Here is a 20,000-nt window from a genome sequence, read left to right on the forward strand (position 1 = left end):
CGGCCAAAACTGTCAGGTGCCCAGGGAAGAAAAAAGAGAAAAGAAGAGGAGGAGAAACGAGAAAAAGACAAGAGGTAGCAGGTAGGTAACGTTAGCCTACATGAAATTATTTGTCTGTTACAGAATGTGATAGTAACCTGGCTTTTTAGCATTAAGCTAATGTTACATGATTCGGCAATTGCTAATCAATAAATAGCTAGTTCTGTTTTAACGTCGGGTTAATATTGTTGGAGGGGGCTAAATTGTTATGGAAAATAATAATGTAACGTTAGGTAATTACAGTACTCCCACCTTACATTCCTCAGGGACATTTGTATTAGATCTTTTAAGCAGGTGTTTTTTGTTTACATTGTTATTGCCTTCTGGTTAGCTAATGTTTGCCCTGCAGGTAATAGTCACTTTTCCACCCCTTTATATATTAGGTATAGTTGTAAGCCTAGTTGTTAAAGTGCACATCATTATTGTAAATTAAGCAATATGTATGTAAAAAATATTGTATTTCATATATTCATTTTTTATTTTTTGCATTCATTTATTTATTCATATTTTTTTTTTATCTTGTTAACTATTCTGATTGTTAATTTGCTTTCTTTAAGTAAAAAAAAAAAGGTCAAAGACAAAGCTATTCGGTTTCTTGTGAGTATATACACTTCACTGCCGATGTGGGGGGGCGCCACCTAAAATCTTGCCTAGGGCGCCAGATTGGTTAGGGCCGGGCCTGCTGCCAATAGAACAAGAAAAATTTGGCTTGTCAAGACTTTCCAAAACAAGTCAAATTAGCTAACCTCAATGAACCCAAAAATAGCTTAAAATAAGTATATTCTCACTAATAACAAGTGCACTTTTCTTGGTAGAAAAAAAAAGAGACCTTTTTGCTCAATATGTTGAAAAATATTCTTGAATGAAGTAAATGCTAGTGCCATTATCTTGACATAATGATATACATTTCTTGAAACCAGCAAACTTATACTAAAACTAGTTTATTGTTCTTAATGGAAAGGCAACAAGGCAACATTTTGTTACTCTCGGGGTCTCCTAGCCGCTCAGGCAAATCATATGGTCTAAAAATGCATTTTTCCATGGATAACATGACATCATCGCGCCAAGTGCGTGCTCTTTCAGTCAATTAGTCCGCATTTATACATTTTTTTTTTTTTTTATTGTAATTTTGAAGAATTTATCTGAATGTGCATGATCTATTTCTGTTCAAAATGGTTTGAAATGTCACATGTTAAATGTTTAAATATTAACTGTCATTTTACTATATACTATATGGTAGTGATGGGTCCGGCAACACCGATGCATCGGCGCATGCGTCGAGCTCATAGAGCGAAACCCTGTGTCGGTGCGCGTACCGCTTTTAGAAAGTCACGTGACCGATCATGAGCTGTTTTGGTCACGTGACCGATACGCCAACTGTGTCGCCTCCTCTGTGCCCTGTGAGCGGCTCTTTTCTACAGCCAGAGAAATAATAACTAAGAAGAGAAATGGTCTAAAATGTAATACGTCGGAAAAACCTTTTATTTTTATTTTTATAAAAATGTGTAAAAAATAAAATTTAAAAAATTCCCAGGCCACAATCATCCACAACACGTTCTCTTAGATGTTCACATTATTTATTGACTGTATCTAAAAAAGATAAAAATATATTTTTATTTAAATGAAGATATGAAATAATCCTAAATGAAATACAATGACTTGGTTTATATTATTGTATATACTAGGGCAGGGGTCACCAACGCGGTGCCCGCGGTCACCAGGTAGCCCGTAAGGACCAGATCAGTCGCCCGCTGGCCTGTTCTAAAAATAGCTCAAAGAGCAGCACTTACCAGTGAGCTGCCTCTATTTTTTAAATTGTATTTATTTACTAGCAAGCTGGTCTCGCTTTGCTCGACATTTTTCATTCTAAAAGAGACAAAACTCAAATAGAATTTGAAAATCCAAGAAAATATTTTAAAGACTTGGTCTTCACTTGGAATAAGCGGTAGAAAATGGATGGATGGGTCTTCACTTGTTTAAATAAATTCATTTATTTTTTTACTTTGTTTCTTATTACTTTTAGAAATACAATTTTAGAGAAAAAATACAACCTTAAAAATGATTTTAGGATTTTTAAACAAATATACCTTTTTACCTTTTAAATGTCTTCCTCTTCTTTCCGGACAATTTAAATCAATGTTCAAGTAAATTTATTTATTTTTTATTGTAAAGAATAATACATATTTTAGCTTCTGGTTTTTCGACGAAGAATATTTGTGAAATATTTCTTCAAACTTACTATGATTAAAATTCAAAACAATTATTCTGGCAAATCTAGAAAATCTGTAGAATCAAATTTAAATCTTATTTCAAAGTATTTTGAATTTCTTTTAAAATTGTTGTTCTGGAAAATCTAGAAGAAATACTGATTTGTCTTTGTTAGAAATATAGCTTGGTTCAATTTGTTAAATATTCTAACAAAGTGCAGATTGGATTTTAACCAATTTAAAACATGTCATCAAAATTCTAAAATGTATCTTAATCAGGAAAAATTACTAATGATGTTCCATAAATTATTTTTTTAATTTTTTCAAAAAGATTCAAATTAGCTAGTTTTTCTCTTCTTTTTGTCGGTTGAATTTTGAATTTTAAAGAGTCGAAATTGAAGATAAACTATGTTTCAAAATTTTATTTTTATTTTTTTTCGTGTTTTCTCCTCCTTTAAACCGTTCAATTAAGTGTTTTTTTCATCATTTATTCTCTACAAAAACCCTTCCATAAAAGGGAAAAAAAATGTACGACGGAATGACAGACAGAAATACCCATTTTTTTATATATATAAATTTATTTATTTAGCTATTCTTGTTTAAATCACATTCATGTGTAACTTACAAATGACAATATATTTATTTAATTAAGTGTGTATCAAACTGGTAGCCCTTCGCATTAATCAGTACCCAAGAAGTAGTTTTTGGTTTCAAAAAGGTTGGTGACCCCTGTACTAGGGCATCAAATCAGTGTCAGTTGAGTCGGTCCATAGGTTGCCTGTAGGGATTTTTAATGTCCAGCAGATGTCAGTATTTAGTGACACAGTATCGACACAGTATCAATACAGTTTTGCAATGTGTCGAAACGCTTCATGACGCCTCATCAACCCATTACTACTATATGAGTACTGTTGCGCTTTGGACCAGTTGTTCCTCCCAGGGAATTCAAGTCACAAGTCGCTCCCAAGCTCTTTACGACACTTAAAGCTGAGTTGGAAAAACCACCAGAGACAGAATAGGTATTTTGTAATATATTTGCAAAGCTTTGCATATACCGTATTTTCCGCACTATTAGCCGCACCTAAAAAACACAAATTTACTCAAAAGCTAGCAGTGCGGCTTATAACCCAGTGCGCTTTATATATGGATTAATATTAAGATTCATTTTCATAAAGTTTCGGTCTCGCAACTACGGTAAACAGCCGCCATCTTTTTTCCCCGTAGAAGAGGAAGTGCTTCTTCTTCTACGCAAGCAACCGCCAAGGTAAGCACCCGCCCCCATAGAACAGGAAGCGCTTCTTCTTCTACTGTAAGCAACCACCCGCCCCCATAGAAGAAGAAGAAGCGCGCAGATATTACGTTTCATTTCCTTTGTGTGTTTACATCTGTAAAGACCACAAAATGGCTCCTACTAAGCGACAGGTTTCCGGTTCATGAAAAGACGCAATCTCTCCATCCGCACACGGACTACTATTTCACAGCAACTGCCTAAAGACTTTCAAGAAAAGCTGGCTACTTTCCGTGCATATTGTAAAAACAAGATAGCTGAAAAAAAGATCCGGCCAGAGAACATTATCAACATGGACGAGGTTCCACTGACTTTTGATATTCCTGTGGACCGCACTGTGGATACAACGGGAGCACGTACGGTGAATATTCGCACCACAGGGAATGAGAAGTCATCCTTCACTGTGGTTCTAGCTTGCCATGCTAATGGCCAGAAACTTCCACCCATGGTGATATTCAAAAGGAAGACCTTGCCAAAAGAGACCTTTCCAGCCGGCGTCATCATAAAAGCTAACTCGAAGGGATGGATGAAGAAAAGATGAGTGAGTGGTTAAGGTAAGTTTAAGTTTACGCGAAGAGGCCGGGTGGCTTTTTTCACGCAGCTCCGTCCATGTTGATATACGACTCCATGCGCGCCCACATCACGCTGGTTTTTAATATATTATTAAAGTTTGACTGACCTATCTGACTGTTTTTTTGACATTCCTTTAGCGCAGTTAGATGCGGCTTATAACACGGGGCGGCTTATAGGTGGACAAAGTTTTGAAATATGCCGTTCATTGAAGGCGCGGCTTATAACCCAGGGCGGCTTATGGTGCGGAAAATACGGTATACATTGACACCAGTCCAGCATAGAACATTCAATCGCCCCGCTAAGATGGTCTGCCCCCCCCGATCAAACCCTCCCCCCTCTTAAGTCCCTGGCAGTCATGTCTCTCTAGCCAAAACAAATGCCCATTATCGCTCTTTCTAACATTCCAAAGCTTCAAGGTTAACACACACAGTTTACTTGCAGACAAACAGAAAGAGAACAAATGGAAAAACAAGAGCTGTTTTCAAATATGACTATGAAATAAAGGAAGTAACACTTAAATTCGGATATATGTAAATATCTGCCTCCGACAGTACGTATTTTCTATTGTTTCATTGAAAATGAAACAGCAAAGTCCATTTGGCTGTCATCTGTTTTAATTATGAGACAATTGTGTCAAAATTATGATTTTTTTTTCATGCTTGAAATAAGAAATTACTTTAAAAAAGTAGTTTTAAACTTGTGAGTGTTGATGACACAGCTTTGCAACACTTGATATTCTAGTTTCAAGCATGTTTTACTCAATATAGGTCATAACATCTCAGCAACAAGCTGTAATATCTTACTGAGATCATTTAGGGCCAAAACACTTAAAACAAGTAAAACACTCTAACATAAAATCTGCTTAGTGAGAAGAATGATCTTATCAGACAGAAAATAAGCAAATATCACCCTTATTTGACATATTTCATCTTACTTAGATTTCACTTTTTGCACCTTTCCTGATTATCACTGCATATTTCTCCCCAAACAACAGGATTTATTTTGTTAGCATTAGTGTTGTCCCTTTACCAATATTTTGGTACCGCTACCAAAATGTATTTCAATACCTTTCGACACTTCTCTAAATAAAGGGGACCACAAAAAAATTTCATTATTGGCTTTATTGTAACAAACAATCTTAGTGTACATCAGCGTTTCTCAAAGTGTGGGGCGCGCCCCACTGGTGGGGAATAGAGACATGACAGGTGGGGCGCGAGGAACGGGAGGAAATTTCACTTTAATTGTTTTTTTTTATTATTATATTCTTAGATATTTTTTTTTACTATGCTTTCATTTTCTATACACACTGTAAATCACTTTGTGATTCTGTCTGTGAAATCCGCTATATAAATAAATGGAAATTACCGGTACTTATTTTTACTGTAGGCTTTATATTTCTCGGTAGGAGTGAAAGTTTGACAGACATAGCAACAGTAACTAATGGGGGCGGGGCTAAGCGGAACAAACTTTCGAGCGGATGGGTAGCAGGCTAATGTGTGGACCACAATTACACAAATATATACATTTGTGACTCGCACCTCAAAGGTCGTCGAGCCAGAGCCAGCGCCTGCAGAGAAACAAAAATGTGACGGGCACACACTGTGTCATTCACCGGGAAGCACTCGCATCAAGGCAGCTCAGCCCCGAACTCAATGAGGTTTTAACATATGTTGTGAGCGCGGTAAATTTGATCAAAACACGACCACTGAAAGTGCGACTGTTCTCTGCACTGTGTGAGGAAATGGGAGCTGATCATACAGCCGTGCTGTTTCACAGTGAAGCAAGGTGGCTCTCCTGGGGAAAAGTGCTGTCACTTGCCCTGTCTTGCCAAATGCATAACTCCTCCTTTTTTTTTTGCAAAGATTGCAAAGTGGCACTTTTATTTGATTTATTATTGAACTTGATGCAAGTTATTTGATTTATTATTGAACTTGATGCAAGTTATAACACTTTTATTTGATTTATTATTGAACTTGATGCAAGTTATAACACTTTTGTTTTATTTATTATTGACCTTGATGCAAGTTATAACACTTTTTTGATTTATTATTGAACTTGATGCAAGTTATAACACTTTTATTTGATTTATTATTGAACTTGATACAAGTTATAACACTTTTTTTGATTTATTATTGAACTTGATGCAAGTTATAACACTTTTATTTGATTTATTATTGAACTTGATACAAGTTATAACACTTTTATTTGATTTATTATTGAACTTGATACAAGTTATAACACTTTTTTATTTATTATTGAACGTGATGCAAGTTATAACACTTTTTTTGATTTATTATTGAACTTGATGCAAGTTATAACACTTTTTTTGATTTATTATTGAACTTGATGCAAGTTATAACACTTTGTTTGATTTATTATTGAACTTGATGCAAGTTATAACACTTTTATTTGATTTATTATTGAACTTGATACAAGTTATAACACTTTTTTGATTTATTATTGAACGTGATGCAAGTTATAACACTTTTGTTTTATTTATTATTGAACTTGATGAAAGTTATTTTATATATAATTGAACTTGATGCAAGTTATACCACAGCTGCACAGTTATTTTATTTATCATTGAACTTGATGTTATTTTATGTTATTGAGTTTGAATGTATACAACTTGATGTTCAATAAATTTGAAAATGTTAAAGCTTGGCATTAGCGCCTGTTGGGGCGATGGGGGCAGGTGGGGCTTGAAAACTCCCCCTTGTCCAAAGTGGGGGGTGACAAAAAATGTTTGAGAACCACTGGTGTACATGAAACATATGTTTATTATTGTAATTTAGTCCTTAAATAAAATAGTGAACATACTAGACAACTTGTCTTTTAGTAGTAAGTAAACAAACAAAGACTCCTAATTAGTCTATGCAGTAACATATTGTGTCATTTATACACCTATTATTTTGTACACATTATGAGGGACAAACTGTAAAAAATGGATTATTAATCTACTTGTTCATTTACTGTTAATATCTGCTTATTTTCTCTTTTAACATGTTCTATCTACACTTCTGTTAAAATGTAATAATCACTTATTCTTCTCTTCTTTGATACTTTACATTAGTTTTGGATGATACCACACATTTAGGTATCGATTCGATACCAAGTAGTTACAGGATCCTACATTGGTCATATTCAAAGTCCTCATGTGTCCAGGGACGTATTTACTGACTTTATAAACATAACATGAATGTAAAAAGTAATGATATAATCATAGTAGTATCGACTAGATCAGTGGTTCTTAACCTGGGTTCGATGAGTCGGGTTCGGCGGAGGGCGAGACACATCCGACTCATCGTGTAAATAAAAACTTCTCCCTAACGGCGTATTACGGATATGGCAACAGCAGAAGTCAGACTGATTAGCAGGTGTGTAATTTGTTTTGAGTTCATGCACTGTGTTGGTTTTGTTCTTTGAACAAGGTGATGGTTCATTTTGTGCACCTTTGTCTTGAATTTGAAAAAAAAATAAAATATATATATATATATATATATATATATATATATATATATATATATATATATATATATATATATTTCACTAAAGAAGGGTTCGGTGAATGCGCATATGAAACTGGTGGGGTCCGGTACCTCCAACAAGGTTAAGAACCACTGGACTAGATACGCTCTTGTACTTGGTATCATTACAGTGGATGTCAGGTGTAGATCCACCCGTGGCGTTTGTTTACATTGTGACGCCGGTGAGCTATTGTATCCTCCTACGGTGTGTAGTGAAGCATGTTTAGCTATTCCTCGTCCTCCAGTGATAATGATACTTGTAAGAAACTCACTTTATTTGTCGCCATGGAGACGAGGATTAGTGATTTAGAAGTAATTAAAAGCACTGCCGACTGCGGATGGATGTTAGCTGCTAGCCATGTTTCAGTGTTATAACTTCACCTTTATCTTTACTTTTTACACCAAAATGCGTCCGTTCTCCCTTTTCTGTCTACACACTGTGTCTGCTTGTAAGTACTCTGTGTGTGTGTGCGCGCTGCCGAACATGCTCCTCTGCTCGTAAAACCAGCAGTGTCCTGCCTGTTAAGAAAAAAAAAAAGATGGGGAGCTGGTACTTTTCAAACAGAGTATGGTACCGTTTGTGATTGATTAGTACCATGATACTATACTAGTACCAGTACAACCCTAGTACATACAAACCCTGTTTCCATATGAGTTGGGAAATTGTGTTAGATGTAAATATAAACGGAATACAATGATTTGCAAATCCTTTTCAACCCATATTCAGTTGAATATGCTACAAAGACAACATATTTGATGTTCAAACTCATAAACTTTTTTTTGCAAATAATCATTAACTTAGAATTTCATGGCTGCAACACGTGCCAAAGTAGTTGGGAAAGGGCATGTTCTCCACTGTGTTACATGGCCTTTCCTTTTAACAACACTCAGTAAACGTTTGGGAACTGAGGAGACATTTTTGAAGCTTCTCAGGTGGAATTCTTTCCCATTCTTGCTTGATGTACAGCTTAAGTTGTTCAACAGTCCGGGGGTCTCCGTTGTGCTATTTTAGGCTTCACATTTTCAATGGGAGACAGGTCTGGACTACAGGCAGGCCAGTCTAGTACCCGCACTCTTTTACTATGAAGCCACGTTGATGTAACACGTGGCTTGGCATTGTCTTGCTGAAATAAGCAGGGGCGTCCATGGTAACGTTGCTTGGATGGCAACATATGTTGCTCCAAAACCTGTATGTACCTTTCAGCATTAATGGCGCCTTCACAGATGTGTAAGTTACCCATGTCTTGGGCACTAATACACCCCCATACCATCACACATGCTGGCTTTTACACTTTGCGCCTAGAACAATCCGGGATGGTTCTTTTCCTCTTTGGTCCGGAGGACACGACCTCCACAGTTTCCAGAAACAATTTAAAATGTGGACTCGTCAGACCACAGAACACTTTTCCACTTTGTATCAGTCCATCTTAGATGAGCTCAGGCCCAGCGAAGCCGACGGCGTTTCTGGGTGTTGTTGATAAACGGTTTTCGCCTTGCATAGGAGAGTTTTAACTTGCACTTACAGATGTAGCGACCAACTGTAGTTGCTGACAGTGGGTTTCTGAAGTGTTCCTCAGCCCATGTGGTGATATCCTTTACACACTGACGTCGCTTGTTGATGCAGTACAGCCTGAGGGATGGAAGGTCACGGGCTTAGCTGCTTACGTGCAGTGATTTCTCCACATTCTCTGAACCCTTTTGATGATATTACGGACCGTAGTTGGTGAAATCCCTAAATTCCTTGCAATAGCTTGGTTGAGAAAGGTTTTTCTTAAACTGTTCAACAATTTGCTCACGCATTTGTTGACAAAGTGGTGACCCTCGCCCCCGTCCTTGTTTGTGAATGACTGAGCATTTCATGGACTTTTATACCCAATCATGGCACCCACCTGTTCCCAATTAGCCTGCACACCTGTGGGATGTTCCAAATAAGTGTTTGATGAGCATTCCTCAACTTTATCAGTATTTATTGCCACCTTTCCCAACTTCTTTGTCACGTGTTGCTGGCATCAAATTCTAAAGTTAATGATTATTTGCAAAAAAATAAGTTTATGAGTTTGAACATCAAATATGTTGTCTTTGTAGCATATTCAACTGAATATGGGTTGAAAAGGATTTGCAAATCATTGTATTCCGTTTATATTTACATCTAACACAATTTCCCAACTCATATGGAAACGGGGTTTGTAGCATGAGAAGTGTTTATACTGCATGTGGTACGTTACACAACTTAGTAGCCTACTTTGACACCATTTTTTTTTTCAATTCTAGGAATGAAGTCATCTTTCCTGAAGTGATAATGAGCAATGTTACTACTATTGATATCTGTAGGCTATTTTAAGACATCCTAAACGGAAGAAATAGGAGAACAATTGTGCATCATCCGCTAGGAAACGCTCTCAAAGACAATGCTGCCATGCGGCACAAAAAAACCCAAACCCTCGGGGGTTTTACCCTTGCAGAGAACAACTCGATATTCTCTATATTTCGCTCTGCTCGTCTGCCGTCTTTGCTCACAATCAGGCGGGAATTGCATGACACTAACTGTAAAACGCTCTTGACACGTCTCTTTGCAGAGCATTTCATCACTTTCTGGCTTGTGGACGCCACACACGGCTGCTGATAGGTGACAGCACCTGTTATTTGTTATGTCTCATTACCTGCGTTGGTGCGGTGGATGTGTGGAGTGGCTCGCATGCTACATTGGAGGTGTGACGAACTCTGTTCAACTGCTGAGTCATGGCAGGCTTCCGCCAACTTAGTACTACTAAAACTGCACTTAGTATTTAGGGTTGAAGGCAACTGCAAAAAAAAAATGCTTTTTTAAGTGTTTTAAGCCCCGTTTACACTAAGCCGGATAAGGTTATCCAGGGTAAGGCAAGGCAACTTTATTTATATACTACGTTTACAATTTATATAGCACGTTTACAACAATTTTAAAAAATTGTTGTAATGTCTCCGCCGCTCCCAGTCTGTGGAATGCTCTCCCTGACCACCTGAGGGCACCACAGACTGTGGATGCTTTTATAAAAAGGCTTAAAAACCCTTCTTTTTTTAAAAAGCCTTTTTTTTTTAGATATATGCATACTAGTTTTAGCTATTTGGCTGTTCTAGTTTTAATTTTTTAATTATCTTGTTAATTTTATTTTTATTCTTTAATACACTGTAGCACTTTGAGGTTGTTTACTCAATGTAAAGTGCTTTTTAATAAAATAAAATAAAATAAATAAAATAAACAAATAAAATCTATTATTGTTATTATTATTTTTGATTATTGACTATTTCATTGATTACGGGACAAGCAGTAGAAAATGGATGGATGGTACTTTTTTGTCACTTATTGTTTGTCTTTGGTGCACTAATGGGTATATTTTAGGCCATTAGTTCTTTGTTTTATTTTTGCAAAAAAATATATATATATTTTTATATTGCTCTTTTTATCTTTGGTATGAACATTATTATGTAAACTCAAAGTTATTGTTATTTTTAATTTTTTTTTGGTTCTTTGTTGTTGCTATTTTTGTATTACAACATTTTATTATTTGATCATGTTGTACTCTTTTTGTTTTGTGATTGTGTGATGTTTTTTTGCCTGGACCCCAGGCAAGTGCAAAAAAAAACCCCAAATGCTTTTTTAAGTGTTTTAGGCCCCGTTTACACTAAGCCGGATAAGGTTATCCAGGGTAAGGCAAGGCAACTTTATTTATATACTACGTTTACAATTTATATAGCACGTTTACAACAATTTTCAAACTTTTTTGTAATGTCTCCGCCGCTCCCAGTCTGTGGAACGCTCTCCCTGACCACTTGAGGGCACCACAGACTGTGGATGCTTTTAAAAAAGGCTTAAAAACCCTTCTTTTAAAAAAAGCATTTTTTAAGATAAATGCGTACTCGTTTTAGCTATTTGGCTGTTCTAGTTTTTATTTTTATATATTTTTTATTATCTTTTTATTTTTATTTTTTTAATACACTGTAGCACTTTGAGGTTGTTTACTCAATGTAAAGTGCTTTTAAAAAATAAAATATATTATTATTATTATTATTATTATTATTATTATTATTATTATTATTATTATTAAAAAGCATAGAGCAAAAAAAAGGGGATTGGTTTAGTTTAGTTTAGTTTAGTTTATTAAGGGTCCCCATTAGTCTACGCAGTGGAGACTACTCTGCCTGGGGTCCAGGCAAAAAAACATCACACAATCACAAAACAAAAAGAGTACAACATGATCAAATAATAAAATGTTGTAATACAAAAATAGCAACAACAAAGAACCAAAAAAAAAAAAAAAAAAAAAAATAACTTTGAGTTTACATAATAATGTTCATACCAAACATAAAAAGAGCAATATAAAAATATTTATATATTTTTTTTTGCAAAAATAAAACAAAGAACTAATGGCTTAAAATATACCCATTAGTGTACCAAAGACAAACAATAAGTGATGAAAAAGTACCATCCATCCATTTTCTACTGCTTGTCCCATAATCAATGAAATAGTCAATAATCAAAAATAATAATAACAATAATAGATTTTATTTGTTATTTTATTTATTTGATTTGATTTTATTAAAAAGCACTTTACATTGAGTAAACAACCTCAAAGTGCTACAGTGTATTAAAAAATAAAAATACAATTAACAAGATAATTAAAAAATAAATAAAAATAAAAACTAGAACAGCCAAATAGCTAAAACTAGTATGCATACATCTAAAAAAAAAGGCTTTTTTAAAAAGAAGGGTTTTTAAGCCTTTTTTAAAAGCATCCACAGTCTGTGGTGCCCTCAGGTGGTCAGGGAGAGCGTTCCACAGACTGGGAGCGGCGGAGCGGAAATAAAACCAGTCATGACATTAGGTACAATCTAGAATACCGTATTTTCCGCACCATAAGGCGCCCTGGGTTATAAGCCGCGCCTTCAATGAACGGCATATTTCAAAACTTTGTCCACCTATAAGCCGCCCCGTGTTATAAGCCGCATCTAACTGCGCTAAAGGAATGTCAAAAAAACAGTCAGATAGGTCAGTCAAACTTTAATAATATATTAAAAACCAGCGTGATGTGGGCGCGCATGGAGTCGTATATCAACATGGACGGAGCTGCGTGAAAAAAGCCACCCGGCCTCTTCGCGTAAACTTCCCTTAACCACTCGCTCATCTTTTCTTCATCCATCCATCCCTTCGAGTTAGCTTTTATGATGACACCGGCTGGAAAGGTCTCTTTTGGCAAGGTCTTCCTTTTGAATATCACCATGGGTGGAAGTTTCTGGCCATTAGCATGGCAAGCTAGAACCACAGTGAAGGATGACTTCTCATTCCCTGTGGTGCGAATATATTCACCGTACGTGCTCCCGTTGTATCCACAGTGCGGTTCACAGGAATATCAAAAGTCAGTGGAACCTCGTCCATGTTGATAATGTTCTCTGGCCGGATCTTTTTTTTCAGCTATCTTGTTTTTACAATATGCACGGAAAGTAGCCAGCTTTTCTTGAAAGTCTTTAGGCAGTTGCTGTGAAATAGTAGTCCGTGTGCGGATGGAGAGATTGCGTCTTTTCATGAACCGGAAACCTGTCGCTTAGTAGGAGCCATTTTGTGGTCTTTACAGATGTAAACACACAAAGGAAATGAAACGTACGGTAATATCCGCGCGCTTTTTCTTCTTCTACGCGGGCGGGTGGTTGCTTACAGTAGAAGAAGAAGCGCTTCCTGTTCTATGGGGGCGGGTGCTTACCTTGGCGGTTGCTTGCGTAGAAGAAGAAGCACTTCCTCTTCTACGGGGAAAAAAGATGGCGGCTGTTTACCGTAGTTGCGAGACCGAAACTTTATGAAAATGAATCTTAATATTAATCCATATATAAAGCGCACCGGGTTATAAGCCGCACTGTCAGCTTTTGAGTAAATTTGTGGTTTTTAGGTGCGGCTAATAGTGCGGAAAATACGGTAATCTCTTTCCACAATATTTCTCCCTTTGTCTTGGTGATCGGATTTATTCGGCGATGTACTGTACCTTTTCACGAAAATCGACCAATACTGATCGATCGGCAGAGCCCGAATCTGCATGCATTGTTTTTGTGTGCCTCTACCTTTTATTCACACTCACTTTCTGTGCATTCTGACAGTCAAAACAAAGGATGCCACAGCATTTGAAACAGAGTTTTCATATATTTCAAGCAAGGTCCTTTTTTTCTGCGTTAGTTTTAACGGCTAGAGCTGATCAAAGCTGGTCCTTGAGAGTAGTTACAGGCTGTGTTGCGATCAAAGATAACTCTCAATTGTATTACAAGCCAAACCAAAGCTATTCTGGGTCTTTTTGACATTCTATGATGAGGCAAATGCTGGACTGTATAGTGGTACAAGGCTATAGATCATTCATGGACGCTGAAGCACATCTTTATTTGATCTGCCAGGCTTTTATTTTGAAAAATGATTTGTCTGTGCCTTTTTCTTTCACATCTTTCTCTGAGTTTTGATGAGGTAAACACACACGCACTCATCTTTTTCTCGCTGAAACAATAGTTGGCTGCAGGGTCCACCTTCCGCCCTTAGGGTTGGGGTGTCCAAAATGTGGCCTGGGGGCCATGTGTGGCCCACATCTGCGGTCCTCTCCAAGGTTTCTCATTGTCCCATTGGGTTGAGTTTTTAATGTATTTAATAAAAAGAACAATACCAAAAAAATCAGTTAATAAGGTTGAAATGAATGTTTTTAGTTAAAAAACAATTAAACAATTAAAAAATATCAGTTCATAAAGTTAAAATTAATGTATTTAATAAAAAATAAACAAACAATTAAAAAAAAAATCAGTTAATAAAGTTAAAATGAATGTATTTAGCAAAACATTTTTAAGAAGTAAACGATTTAAAAAAACAGTTAATAAAGTTAAAATGAATGTATTTAATAAAAAAAACTATGAAAAGAATTCAGTTAGTATAGTTAAAATGAATGTATTTAATACATTTTTAAAAAGTCAGAGGTGGTGCAAGAAAGCACTAGTGGTGTTGTAATGTTTTTTTCTTTGTTTCATGATTCCATATTTCCCCTCAAAATGGAGTTAGTCCATATTTTCACTCTGTTTGATGTAAAAATGAAACTGTTACTGGCTACCAATTTATATTCTTGATTTATTTTAGTCTTTTGTAAAGACAGACAGTTGCCATTTAAAATGACTGTTTTTTTTTTGTCATGTCTGATTGTCATGTTGTTTTAAACAACATTAAACCATTAAAAAAATCAGTTAATAAAGTTAAAATTAATGTATTTAATAAAAAAAAACTATTAAAAAAATCAGTTAATAAAGTTAAAGTTAGTGTATTTGATTTAAAAAAAAAAAACAATTTTTAAAAAATCAGTTAATAAAGTTAAAATGTATGTATTTAATAAAAAAAAACATTAAACAATTTAAAAAAATCAGTTAATAAAGTTAAAATTAATGTATTTAATAAAAATAGAAATAAAAGTAAACAATTAAAAAAATGAATGTATTTAATATAAAAAACAATTAAACAATTGAAAAAATTAGTTAATGAAGTTGAAATTAATGTATTTAATTAAAAAAACAAAACAATTCAGTTAGTAAAGTTAAAATGAATGTATTTAATACAATTTAAAAAATGAATATATTTAATATAAAAAACAATTAAACAATTGAAAAAATTAGTTAATGAAGTTGAAATTAATGTATTTAATTAAAAAAACAAAACAATTCAGTTAGTAAAGTTAAAATGAATGTATTTAATACATTTTAAAAAAAGTCAGAGGTGGTGCAAGAAAGCACTAGTAATGTAATGTTTTTTTCTTTGTTTCATGATTCCATATTTCCCCTCAAAATGGAGTGAGTCCATATTTTCACTCTGTTTGATGTAAAAATAAAACTGTTACTGACTACCAATTTATATTCTTGATTTATTTTAGTCTTTCGTAAAGACAGACAGTTGTCATTTAAAATGACTGTTTTTTTTGTCATGTCTGATCTAATTTGTTTTAAACAACATTAAAACCATTAAAAAAAAATCAGTTAATAAAGTAAAAATTAATGTATGTAATAAAAAAACAATTAAAAAAATAACCTATAGTTAAAATTAATGTATTTAATTAAAAAAAAACATTAAACAATTTTTTTTTGTCATGTCTGATTGTCATGTTGTTTTAAACAACATTAAACCATTAAAAAAAATCAGTTAATAAAGTTAAAATTAATGTATTTAATACAAAAAAAACAATTAAAAAAAATCAGTTAATAAAGTTAAAGTTTATGTATTTGATTAAAAAAAAACATTAAACAATTTTTAAAAAATCAGTTGATAAAGTTAAAATTTATGTATTTAATTTATTAAAAAAAACATTAAACAATTAAAAAAAATCAATTAATAAAGTTACAATTAATGTATTTAATAAAAATAAAAGTAAACAATTTAAAAAAAATGAGTTAATAAAGTTAAAATGAATGTATTTAATTAAATAAACAATTAAAACAATTCAGTTAGTAAAGTTAAAATGCATTTAAAAAAAAGTCAAAGGTGGTGCAAGAAAGCACTAGTGGTGTTGTAATGTTTTTTCTTTGTTTCATGATTCCATATTTCCCCTCAAAATGGAGTGAGTCCATATTTTCACTCTGTTTGATGTAAAAATGAAACTGTTACTGACTACCAATTTATATTCTTGATTTATTTTAGTCTTTCATAAAGACAGACAGTTGCCATTTAAAATGGCTGTTTTTTTTGTCATGTCTGATTGTCATGTTGTTAAACCATTAAAAAAATCAGTTAATAAAGTTAAAATTAATGTATTCAATAAAAAAAAACAATTAAAAAAATCAGTTAATAAAGTTAAAGTTAATGTATTTGATTAAAAAAAAAACATTAAACAATTTTTAAAAAATCAGTTAATAAAGTTAAAATGTATGTATTTAATTTAAAAAAAACATTAAACAATTTAAAAATATATATTAATAAAGTTACAATTAATGTATTTAATAAAAATAAAAGTAAACAAAAAAAAAAGAGTTAATAAATTTAAAATGAATGTATTTAATAAAAAAACAATTCAACAATTAAAAAAATTAGTTAATAAAGTTAAAATGAATGTATTTGATTAAATAAACAATTAAAACAATTCAGTTAGTAAAGTTAAAATGAATGTATTTAATACATTTAAAAAAAAGTCAAAGGTGGTGCAAGAAAGCACTAGTGGTGTTGTAATGTTTTTTTTCTTTGTTTCATGATTCCATATTTCCCCTCAAAATGGAGTGAGTCCATATTTTCACTCTGTTTGATGTAAAAATAAAACTGTTACTGACTACCAATTTATATTCTTGATTTATTTTAGTCTTTTGTAAAGACAGACAGTTGCCATTTAAAATGACTGTTTTTTTGTCATGTCTGATTGTCATGTTGTTTTAAACAACATTAAAGCATTAAAAAAATCAGTTAATGAAGTAAAAATCAATGTATTTAATAAAAAAGCAATTAAAAAATAACTTAAAGTTAAAATTAATGTATTTAATTAAAAAATACATTAAACAATTAAAAACCAGTTAATAAAGTTAAAATTAATGTATTTAATTAAACAAAATAAAAAGTAAACCATTTTAAAAAATCAGTTAATAAAGTTAAAATGAATGTATTTAATTAAAACAATTAAAACAATTCAGTTAGTAAAGTTAAAATGAATGTAAATTTGAAAAAAGTCAGAGGTGGTGCAAAAAAGCACTAGTGGTGTTGTAATGTTTTTTTCTTTGTTTCATGATTCCATATTTCCCCTCAAAATTAAATGAGTCCATATTTTCACTCTGTTTGATGTAAAAATAAAACGGTTACCGACGACCAAAATGTATTTTCTTGATTGTTTTGTGTTGTGCTAAAGCCAGAAAGTTGACTCTAGTTGTGTGTCATGTCTGTTGTCTGATGTTTTTCTACACAATGTAACAACTGAATGAACATCCTCCATCATTTTTGCCAGGGGTGGTAATTCCAATCGGGCATGAAACTCTCCATGTCAGCTTTCCCGTACCTGAGAGTTTTAATTGTGGGTGGAATTCCCCCCAAGCAGAACAACATAAGCTGCTCTTTACGACATCCCGACATTTCCCAGCCCACCTTAAGTCTCCCTCTCCGCTCAGGGAAGGGAGACAAGAGTGTGAGGTGCATTCAGGGACATCGGGTCGTCACAGCCTGGACATTTGTAGTTACTATCAAGTATAATCAACATCCTGTGGGGCGGACTGCAAATATTCATCCCTCTCCTTGATGCCTGGCAGCTACGCCAACGTGAAGAAGTGCAGCAACGAGGGCCGGGCGCTGATGCAGCTGGACTTCCAACAGTTCCTGATGAAGTTGGAGAAGCTGACCGACCTGAGGCCCATACCTGACAAGGAGTTTGTGGAGACCTACATCAAGGCCTACTACCTGACTGAGAACGACATGGAGCAGTTCATCAAGAACCACAGGGTGAGACCACCTCTTTAAGTAGCATCACACTGCTGGGCTCTTAATACTTCACACAGTCTAAAGTATTAGTAGTATTATTCCCATTATATATATATATATTATCATGGGATATATTTTTCCCCCAAATTTCGATCTCACAAAAAAAATAAAAAAAGATATGTTGTCATGATTTTTACTCAATTACAGAAAGTAAAATGTGTTGTTTTTATAATAATATAAAATTATTTCAATTGATATACTTTTTTTTTCATTTGTAAAAATTAAGGGCTACGTATTTTCCGCACTATTAGCCGCACCTAAAAACCACAAATTTACTCAAAAGCTGACAGTGCGGCTTTTAACCCGGTGCGCTTTATATATGGATTAATATTAAGATTCATTTTCATAAAGTTTCGATCTCGCAACTACGGTAAACAGCCGCCATCTTTTTTCCCCGTAGAAGAGGAAGTGCTTCTTCTTCTACGCAAGCAACCGCCAAGGTAAGCACCCGCCCCCATAGAACAGGAAGCGCTTCTTCTTCTACTGTAAGCAACCACCCGCCCACGTAGAAGAAGAAAAAGCGCGCGGATATCACCGTACGTTTCATTTCCTTTGTGTGTTTACATCTGTAAAGACCACAAAATGGCTCCTACTAAGCGACAGGGATCCGGTTCATGAAAAGACGCAATCTCTCCATCCGCACACGGACTACTATTTCACAGCAACTGCCTAAAGACTTTCAAGAAAAGCTGGCTACTTTCCGTGCATATTGTAAAAACAAGATAGCTGAAAAAAAGATCCGGCCAGAGAACATTATCAACATGGACGAGGTTCCACTGACTTTTGATATTCCTGTGAACCGCTCTGTGGATACAACGGGAGCACGTACGGTGAATATTCGCACCACAGGGAATGAGAAGTCATCCTTCACTGTGGTTCTAGCTTGCCATGCTAGTGGCCAGAAACTTCCACCCATGGTGATATTCAAAAGGAAGACCTTGCCAAAAGAGACCTTTCCAGCCGGCGTCATCATAAAAGCTAACTCGAAGGGATGGATGGATGAAGAAAAGATGAGCGAGTGGTTAAGGTAAGTTTAAGTTTACGCGAAGAGGCCGGGTGGCTTTTTTCACGCAGCTCCGTCCATGTTGATATACGATTCCATGCGCGCCCACATCACGCTGGTTTTTAATATATTATTAAAGTTTGACTGACCTATCTGACTGTTTTTTTGACATTCCTTTAGCGCAGTTAGATGCGGCTTATAACACGGGGCGGCTTATAGGTGGACAAAGTTTTGAAATATGCCGTTCATTGAAGGCGCGGCTTATAACCCAGGGCGCCTTATGGTGCGGAAAATACGGTATATATAATCGCGGTTAATCGCATTTGGTCCATAGTTAACTCCGAGTTACCGTAATCCCGGTTAAACGCAAATTTTTTTTTTTTTAAACCAGACTAAATTCCAGACGTATAAAAAATATATTTTCATATATAAGCCGCATATATATACGTTGCCAAATAAGTTATTTACACAGAAAGATTTTGCAAATATTTTTTTCTAAACCTTGATTTTTTTCCAAACCAAGTCTGTAAAACGGCTGATGAAACAAAACAGAAGCCATCGCCGTGAACCCACTAGCTGCAGAAGCTAGCTCTCCAAACAGCTAAACAGACTCAATAAGTCCACGTTGACATTTTTGTGAATTTATGAATCTGAAACAATACAAAAATAACGCCGTTGTAAGTTAATAATATTAACACGGACACCCGTAAACATGTTAGCATATTAGCTAATGCTAACGGCGCCAGCATCCTGGCATCACAATAGTGCGTACAAAAAAATATGCATGAAAACAGTCCTACATACATAAGGGACGGTTTAGTACGTAAGAATTGTTTAAGTTATATTGTAAAACTTACAACCGTTGCTCGGAGTGATGAAT

The 20,000-nt window shown here is 34.5% G+C and overlaps 1 protein-coding gene across 3 annotated transcripts in view; it reads left to right on the plus strand.

Moving 5' to 3' along the window:
- vps50 (VPS50 EARP/GARPII complex subunit) overlaps positions 1 to 20,000 on the plus strand; it is a 421,495-nt gene that overhangs the window by 398,058 nt on the left and 3,437 nt on the right. For all 3 annotated transcript variants that reach the window (XM_061983218.1, XM_061983220.1, XM_061983219.1), the window contains one exon: positions 17,889 to 18,078. In XM_061983218.1, coding sequence (XP_061839202.1) covers positions 17,889 to 18,078 — 190 coding nt within the window. The remainder of the gene's footprint in view (positions 1 to 17,888; positions 18,079 to 20,000) is intronic.

Source organism: Nerophis lumbriciformis, linkage group LG21 (genome assembly GCF_033978685.3).
Source record: "Nerophis lumbriciformis linkage group LG21, RoL_Nlum_v2.1, whole genome shotgun sequence".
NCBI classification, from domain to species: domain Eukaryota; kingdom Metazoa; phylum Chordata; class Actinopteri; order Syngnathiformes; family Syngnathidae; genus Nerophis; species Nerophis lumbriciformis.